Source organism: Camelina sativa, chromosome 8 (assembly GCF_000633955.1).
Source record: "Camelina sativa cultivar DH55 chromosome 8, Cs, whole genome shotgun sequence".
NCBI classification, from domain to species: domain Eukaryota; kingdom Viridiplantae; phylum Streptophyta; class Magnoliopsida; order Brassicales; family Brassicaceae; genus Camelina; species Camelina sativa.
In genome coordinates, this window is record NC_025692.1 from 3818222 (window position 1) to 3827793 (window position 9572).

The 9572-nt window shown below is 30.3% G+C and overlaps 1 protein-coding gene across 1 annotated transcript; it reads right to left on the reverse strand.

The window, feature by feature from the left end:
* Positions 8406-9566, reverse strand: LOC104706020 (autophagy protein 5-like). The gene is made up of 3 exons (XM_010422140.1): positions 9431-9566; positions 9005-9136; positions 8406-8810 (listed from the first exon to the last, which is right to left on the reverse strand). The coding sequence occupies exons 1-3, from the start codon at positions 9531-9533 to the stop codon at positions 8542-8544; spliced, it is 504 nt and encodes a 167-aa protein (XP_010420442.1). The 5' UTR covers positions 9534-9566; the 3' UTR covers positions 8406-8541.

The window sequence follows — 9572 nt, forward strand, 5'->3', positions numbered from 1 at the left end:
TTTTTAAAAAAAAAAAAAAAAAAAAAACATTTTGATTTTTTTTATTGGTATTTCCATGGAACGCTCGAGAAACAGATGAAATCTTGTGGCTCACGTTCAATGACCACCATTTCCACGTGTCCAGCTTCTTTTCTTTTTTTCTTTCTTTTTTAAAATATCAAAACTTGTAGATTTATTATCGTTTTGTCTCTCATATTAATTCTTTTAAATGAATCTACTTGTTTTAAATACAGCTAAATTTGCTGCAGAAAGTTTGAATTCTCTCATACTTTTTTCTTTCCTTTTTTTGTTACATCATTCTTTTGTGTCTATTTATCTAAATTATGTTAAGACATAGTATCTTAGAAATATAAATATTGTTTTTGTTTTAAAAAAAAAAAAAAGAAAAAAAGAAGATTTTGCTGGACAGAGAAATGTGAGCCACCAGAAGATACTTAAAAGGCAAAAAATAAGAAGCCTACTTGCGAAAGTATGATTTTTTTTTTTTTTGTTTCTTACTCGCTATTATCTCTCTTTAGCCGTTTTATAACTACATGTTTTTTTATGGACCAAATTATTCTATAGGATTATTGAATTAGGATACTTTCTATTTTGATCTATTTCTATATTCTGGTCCATCCAAAATCTATATTAACATTTGTGAAATACATTTGTGTTATACAAAATTTCTATAATTATGTTTATTTAAATTTTTATTTGTAATGTTAATTTCTACAAAATTACACAAAACTCAATAATCAAAATGTGGTAAATTGACTAAATCAATTAAGTTTATTCTCATAAAATCAATAATATATATAAGTTTCCTAAAATCGCTCTAAATCTATCTTCTAAATCAATAATATTCTTAAAATCTAATAAATATCATAAAGTTGCAAATGATTTTTTAAAAAAAAACTCACTACTATTTCCTTAAATTTTGACTGTAGCAAAAATGCAAAAAAAAAAAAGAAATTAGATAGAAAAAACATTCAAATTCTCATAAACAAACATAATATATAACCTAAATTATAAATAATTAAAAAATATGTAAAACCTTAACAAATTTGAAACTGATAAATTTATTTTCATAACTATTTATAAAATAAGTGTTTTTAGTGATTTGATGTAGTCTTTTATTACTATAGGTAAGTTTTGCACATATAATTTAAAATTTTATATATGATAATTAATCGGTACTAGATATCCTAATTAACGTTCAATTACTCAAATCTAAATCTAAATTCGAATCAGAAACTCGTAACGCTTGATTTTTAACCAGACCAAATCTATATTTTCTGTTCAATAGCAAACATAGTCAATCCATTTTTTATTTTGTGGGGCTCTAATATTCTTCTCTTCATGAACATTTTTTTTTTAGTAAATGGTTTTTAAAATCAGAACTATCATAACATCAAAATTTAGATAATTTTTTATTATTTTTTGTCGAAACATATTTTTAACAAAAAACTAAAGTTGTTTATTTTATAAAATACGGACTAAAAATGAGCTATCCCAAATTTGGAGTAATATACATAGTTGTTGTTGATGTTTGTGTTAACAAGCCTCTTAAGTTTAAAAGAAAACTGTACATATTTTTTCAAAGAGTTGAAACGATTTTGAATCCCAATATAATCCACAGTAAAAAAATGAGATGTCACTCGTATAAGTGAAAGTCCAAAATCTAAGTGAAAATAAAACGAGATATTTTATTTTTGTCTTTGTACTATATTTTTCGAAAAAATAAAAAAAACGAAAGTATTAAGTTAAATAACTTCTGCATCTAAAAAACAAAAAATTGCCTAGTGGGGTTCAATCTATTACGTAAGCCTAGATATATATACAAACACACACATCATAAATTATAATGTATACAGATACGTATCTATGATATTATATAATTAGCTTCAACTATTTATAATTAACAAAATGTTTATCCATCATCTAGGTCGTCATCAATATTTCATAAACGTGTAGATAATCTATTTAATCATGGTTAAGCACATAAGATAAGAACAAAATTATAAACAATTTAAAAAAAAATTATAAACAATTATAAATTGCAAAATCATATTTGGGTGGAAGTGAAAGTTAATTACACTTTAATCTAGAATATGAATTTGAGTGCACTTTTGTCCATGTCACTGATTCTTATTTTAAGCCGTCTGTTCTACAGAAGATGGACATGTGGAAGGAAAGGGAAGAAGGATTTAAGCCACTCATTATTTTTTCCTTATTTTTTTCATTGGTTTTATACAAAAATTTCTGGGCCACATATTTTTGCTTCTCGTTCTGCCTTTAGGGTTTGAAAGATCAGAAAGTGATTGGTGTGTGGCTGTTGTCTACTTAAAAGCATTTTCTGTTTTTTTTGTTTCCCGTCTCTGATAAATTAAGAAGTATAAATACAATAATTTTAATTTCTAATGCAACAAAATCCAAAGCCTGTAGTGGAAACCACATTTATCTAAAATGTGACGATCATCAGTGAGAACTGAGAAGGACTCATTTATCTAAATGTGACGTTCATGATCAGTGAGAACTGAGCAGCGAAGGACTCATTTACATCTAATATGACAATCATTTCTGAGAAAAGCGTAGTCGTTTGAGGAGTTTTTGGCTTTGCTAAAGAAGGTTAGGCTTGGCGGTGCTGGAAATTAGGTACTGGTCTACTGGATAGTGTGAAGTGACACGTGATAACCATAGTGACATTTTTCCTTTACTTCACGACCATACATTTCATTTTTCCGGCCACGTATGTAATTCTTTTGATATGAAAAATGCATACTTGAATTTGTTTTAGTGAAGTTTTTTTTATATATATATATATAAATGAAGCTACGTTTGTAATCTCAAATTTGTAAACATTTACAAAACATGTTAGTCGTTTATCCTCAAAATAATGAAATGTGGATGTAACTTTAATTCATAAACATTTATAAAGGACATGGTGTAATCATTTATTGCAAATTGTTATGAATATATCTAAAGTATTGTATGAATGTCCATTATCGGTCCATTAGTGTATTTGTAAACCCTAATATATATCTTTATATATATGTTATATTCTATGAAATAAATAAATAATACAATAATATAATTCTCTAAACATGTTGTTATAACAAGTTATCGGCACCAATCTCCAGGCCGTTTTAAGAAAAAAAAAGCCCTAACTGCCGACGTTGAACAGCAGCTGTCACAGCTTCCGACTTATCTACTCTCCAACTTCGAACGTCTCTCGTCTCTCCCATCGTTGTCGTACGTTCCGGAATTTCTTTTTCTCCCACGTCCCCTAACCAGCAAACACACCAAATCTGTGCCGTCGTAGTGTCGTCTCACCATTATCGCTTATTATAGAGATAAGTAACCTCATACTTTATCGTTTAATACTTAATTAATTATTGTTCCATGAGATCTGTATATTGGTTTAAGCCGGTTAGTAAATTATTGGTTCGTATTCTGACACCAACAGTAACCGATTGTTCTTGATGAGAATTTCATTGCTTTGTTATATTAAATATTATACTATAATACATGTCTAACTTCTCTTTGTTCTGTGAGATATATAATATATTAGTTCATGTTTTATAATATATGATATATTAGTACGTAACTAAATGAAAAATAATTATAATCATGAGATCGTTGTCATGTATGTTGGTTATTTTTATTGCTGGAATCTTATTGTTTTATTACTTTTTGTTATTTGGTTGTTTAAATCGTTGGTTAGTAAACAAACATTCATGTTCTATTGTTTAATTACTCTAACCTATTAGAGTGTTTACTTATTAGTGTCTTCTCCTGCTTTGTAAATTTAAAAATTGCGGATCATAAAGACTAAACTAAATTTATATAATTGTTTGGTTGTTTGGTTTATTTGTTCAGAGTTTACTACTGCAACGTGATTTAATATGGAGAACTGAGGAAATAATTACTCACCAAATCTCTAACCGATGTATGGTCTGATGCGTCTCAACTTCAACGACGTTTCTGATGTCCGATCACCCATTATCATAGAGATAAGTATTTATGTTTTATGATATTTGTCATAAGATGAAGCATTTAAGTTTAATTTTCTTGGTCAGTCAAATTTTATAAGTTTGACAGTTAAAACTAAAACTTCATTAAAACACCAAAATATACTTTATTATGTGACCAATTGATTTTTAGTATCGTTTGACTTGATGATACATATATGCATATTATACACTAGGAACGTGTATATGTATTGTTAGTGTACGGTTTACACTCATTATTTTTTTTAAAAAAGAAAAATAATATATATATATATATATAACACTCATTGATATAATTGTTTATAATATTTGTGAATTATATTTGTTTAATCACAAATTTAAATCTAATCAAAATTAGATATAATATCATGAAATATTTTAAATCTATGTCTCCAACTTTCTTTAGTAAATAAATTGGAAATCTGTAACAAATTACTAAATAATGATGACTGATTATATTTTGGCATCACTTCTATGAGAAGGTTTAAATCCTAAGTATATGACCATAAAAATTCACTTATTCTTTAGAATAATCTAAAGAAAGTAAATGACTAAAACTCTATAAGAGAATATATGCAAACATCTTAATTCCAATTATAACCAAGATTATAATAGAAGATAGTATCATTTTTGGAAATATAGAAGAGAAAATATATTTTACTTGTCATAAAATATTGTAGTCATGTAGACACAATATAATGAAAAATATTTTTAAAAATATTATAATCTAGTTATTTGTGAATGAGTAAAATAATGAGATGTTGATCATGAATCACATCATATTGGTTTGCTCTATTTTTGTGAATTATGTTATAAAAGAAAAAGAAAGCAGCACTAATGACTGTAGTCGAGAAAGTTGCTATAAAATAGTCATGAATGTGGATAAGATATATAAAGTCGCGGTCAATGTCGACTAGTTTCTCCACTAGAAGTGAATAATAAGTACATGAGATACTGATCTCATCTATATATGATGATGATGATGAAAAAAGTTAGTGTGAGACAATTTCCACTATTCTACTACAATAATAAGAAGTAGTAGAAAAAGTATTGAAAGCTCTTGAAGAGTATATATACTATTGCCTATGAGAACATAATTTGATAATTATGTGTTATAATCTCTCAATTAGTCTCAAAGTTAAAGGGGTCTAAGATATAATATATTACCCAATTTGAGAATGTTATTGATTACAAAGTGGAATTCAAATCGAGATTGATAGACATGAAGTGTCATCACCTCGAGGGGGAAAATTCATGAATCCCACATACAGAGGTGATGAAACAAATATAAGATTATGTTCACACCCAAAATGAGTTTAATCACTCATATGAAAAAGCAAATCTTGAGGATTTGAAAAGTAACCATGTTGAGATAATATGCGAAGAAAATACTTTAAAATCATAAGTATTATTACCCAAGGCAAGAAAAGTATTTTAGAGATTACATGCATTATCTAGAAGATAAAATGCTTTGTGAAAATCTCACTGTATGGCATGACCGGTTAAGCCATTCCGGTTTAGTATTGATGCAAAAGAATAATCAGAAATTTCTGAAAACATTCACTAAAGAACCTGAAGAGTTTTCTTAGTGATTTATTATGTGTGCTGCTTTACAAAGCAAGCTGATTATATGGTTTTCACCGATCCCATGAATTTGGATAATATCAAATTTCTGGTACGTATACAAAACGATATTGTGGACTGATCATCCACTATATATGATTGTTATTAACTTGCAACATAGAGTTTGTGAGAGTATTTGGTTAATTGACAATGGTGGTGAAACCATGCCAAGTAATTGACATAAATAACTCTATATGTCAAGTAATTTGCATCATGCCAACGAATAATCATGAGTACTCCCTCATTACAATTGGTTTGGGTCAGAAACCAGATATCTTCCATCTAAATGTGTTATACATGATGGTTGCTCCATCACAATTATATAAGATGGAATTTGAAAGAATGTTGGAAATATGTTGGATATGAATCTCTTTTAAAGATTGAATATCTCGAGAGTTTAAGGCTCGAGATGCAGAGACTGTTGTTTCGGTGAGTCAGTCTTTCCAACATGAGGGGGAGAAAATAAACAGCTGATAAATAAATATATTGGAAGAAATTATCTTGATCCTCGTACTAAGAAATATGCGCTAGAAGTTGAAAAGATAATTTATTGGCAAAGTTTGCAAAGATGCTAAAAACATGCAAGAGCTATTTTCTGACCTTGAGTGAAAATTCACATATACCAGCTGTGCTCCAATTAATGTCCTAAAAGGATAATATCAACTGCTATTAAGTCTAAAGATTGCATGAAGTGTTGTAGACTTATGGTTCCAAATATAAGCATCCTCGGAAAATAAAAGGAGCATAAATTAATATGGCACCGAGGAAGCAAAGAGTTATGTAGATCTCTAGAGGAGATCTAGAGACAAAGACATGAGTAAGAAAGAGATTTAGGTACCTGAGAATGATAATGAAAGGAAATCTCAACAAGTTGAGTCATGTCTAGAATGAAAAAAGAAACCAATAAGCAAATCGACGTCGTAAATATTTTTGCATACAGTATTGCAGTTGATGATGTTATGGATAAAAATCGAGGATCATAAACCGCGGTTAACAGAAAAGGTTTTATTGAAAAGTGTACACAAATAATAATTGGTTAATCATTGAAAGAAGTAACTATTTGAGATAGTTCAGTCTCTTAAAGAGATAATATTTGGACTTGTAATCTTTACACTTGAAAGTGTAAAATGAGTGAGACAAAAAGGGATCTTTATGAGAAATAAAGTACATGTAGTAGTACAATGATTCTCATAAATACTTAATATTTATTATGAGAAATGCACTCTCATATGGTAGAGCAAGACTTGATTCAGTCTATCCAGAAGGTTTTCAAACTGTCAAAAGTATCCCTTAAAGTGATTATATTGCTAGAAGCAATACTTTATAGTTCTCGAGAATATTGTAAAAGCAAGAAAAAGTCTTGATGCCTTTTGACACCTTTGGAAAGAAAAGGGTGAGAGTTTATCTCTATGAGAGAATCCTATGTGTTGATCTTAAAGATCTTATAGTGGGTTGAAAATAGATCGGGAACAATCTAAGAGAAGATCTTAGAGTTGTGTAAATCCGAGATTGAACACTAATTGTAATTGTGTTCAAGAAGCATTTTCAAGAAAGTTTGAGGACGTATGCCTTTGCTGAACCTCGTTAAAAGAAAAAATTATATGTGTCTCTTATCTCTTTACCACTTACAAGTGGTTCTTGTTATCTGATCTCCGGTATATTTACATACCAAGGAATATATGGAGAAATAATCAGTGATGAAATATTACTCCTGAAAGATGGAGAAATCAGATTGTATAAGATTAGATATTTCATGAAATTTCTTGAGGTTACAGATTTGGCATCTGATGAAAGAGATGTAATCTCAAGATGCTTACATCATCTTACATAGAAAAATGGTCTTGTAGTACCATACTAAGAAGAAGAGTTGAAAGAGAAAGTTTTACAAGGAGAGTATGAATAACTCCTATGTATAAGATGATTGTTTGGAAGATTGTATGCAAAAGAATATTTGGGCTTAAAGTTCAAATAGATATTCTATAGTGAAGGGGTTCAAATGACTTGAAGTTCAATGACCCGAGAGAATATATAATGATCATATGTGTTTTATACACTAAAGCTATGTTTATAACAGTTAGAAAAGATGATATATATGATCATAATGCATAACCTGAAGATGATGCTTTTAGGGGGAGAAATATGATCATAAGCGTGGTTATACTCTTTTTCCCTTATCATGGTTTTTATCCCAATGAGTTTTTCCTTGAAAGGTTTTTAACGAGACAACAAAAGAACACGCGAAAGATAAACACCTGAAAAGGAATATTATGATTCCAATGGTGAAAGGCTATCATCTTCAAAGTCTTTGAAATACAATGATGAGATTGTGAGAAACAAAGATAATAAGAAAGATGAATCACTTGCGAGACCCATGACCAATAGAAGAATGGCGATACACGTTTACTACATATTCGTTCAAGTGAAGATTTGGCGAACCATTAACCAAGGCATTTCCAACCACTACTTTTAAGAAGCTACTTCATCATATTGGATCGGTCATCTCGAAGATTTCAAGTGATGTACTTATGAGGGGGAGTAAAAGCGCGCTGCACTCTTTTTTTCTTAACCATGATTTTTTCCATTGGATTTTCCTGGTAAGGTTTTTAACGAGGCAACATCTCACATGCACATTTGGAACTATATTTCATTAATTGGAGCACAGCTGGTATATGTGAATTTTCACTCAAGGTTAGAAAATGGCTCTTGCATGTTTTTAGCATCTTTGCAAACTTTGTAAAAGCAGAACCAACGAAGTCAATCAAATATTTCTAATCTTTCTACTTTTTTTTTTTTCTTTCTTTCTGTATTCTGAGTTCTACTTCCATCAGAAAGTAGCTGTATATAAACAAATCATTGATTCTTTTGGCTTTGCAAGACCGAACCAGAAAACAAGTTTTTGATCAATTCACCGAGAACCTCCTTACTTTCACCTTTGAGGAGCTTTCACAAGAACAGAGATATGGAGATAGAATTCTGGGTTCATCAAGTTATTTACCACCCACGAAAACGGTATCTCTAGTTTCATTTCTATCCCTTGGATCCTTGCCAGTTTGATTTCACCCATCTCCCGCAGCAACCCATCTGCTTCTTCTGTATCGTCATCGTTGCTTCTTTCTTCTCCACTCGTTTGAGCTTTGTCTCCAATAAACTCTGGGAGGAGACTTTCAATGACATTGCGTAAGGTAAAGCATTTCCCTGTTAAACGGTGGAACAAACCAGTAAGTATCGCACAAAGGAGAGACTTCAAGTTTCAGTTGGATACACTCTGCATGGAAGCTATTGACTGAAACTTTGGTCGATAGCATAATAACAGCTATATACCAGAGAAGCCAATCTCTTTACGATGAAGATAATATGACGAATGTGGATCTTTAAGGTGATTATCTTACCTTCTTCTCTGAGGAATTCAACAGGGCGATTTAGGTAGGAGATGTCATCCCATGTATCGATCTCAGGTACATCTTCAAGATTCTCGAAATCTTGATTTATACTCCAAACATACAACCGAACAGGAACTCTTGCTGAGATAAAAGATTATTGAGAATCAGGAAAAAGGTGGTTGCACAAGAACAATGCAAACACTATTACTTTGTATCATGTTAGCCAACACTGAAATAGATGCACCAATTTATGAGGAGTCACTATTATTTTTTAGTTAAATTGTTGCTGTTTAGAGGATTAATCAGAAGACCGAAAACTACTATTGACTGTTTCTAACTAGGATAAATATGGCACTCCCAATTGAAACCACTTTTCCAAATATGAGAAAATTAACTAAGGTGTAACTTCCTCAGCTGAGTATATAGTTGGCAAACCTGTCTTAACTTGTCCAGCAACATCCATCTCGGTCGCACCTTGTCGAGATTGTGGAGATGACAAGCTTGCTTTTCTTGAAAAATCATCTTCGATAGTTGCCATTTTAAGCTTGGGTGATAATTTTGTGTAGGCATCAAGATC

Coding starts and splice junctions, on each gene's coding strand:
- LOC104706020 (XM_010422140.1), bottom strand. CDS start 9,533: ATGGCAACTATCGAAGATGATTTTTCAAGAAAAGCAAGCTTGTCATCT. Junction 9,137..9,430: donor TGCTGGACAAGTTAAGACAG/GTTTGCCAACTA, acceptor CTTTTATCTCAG/CAAGAGTTCCTGTTCGGTTG. Junction 8,811..9,004: donor TGAATTCCTCAGAGAAGAAG/GTAAGATAATCA, acceptor ACCGTTTAACAG/GGAAATGCTTTACCTTACGC.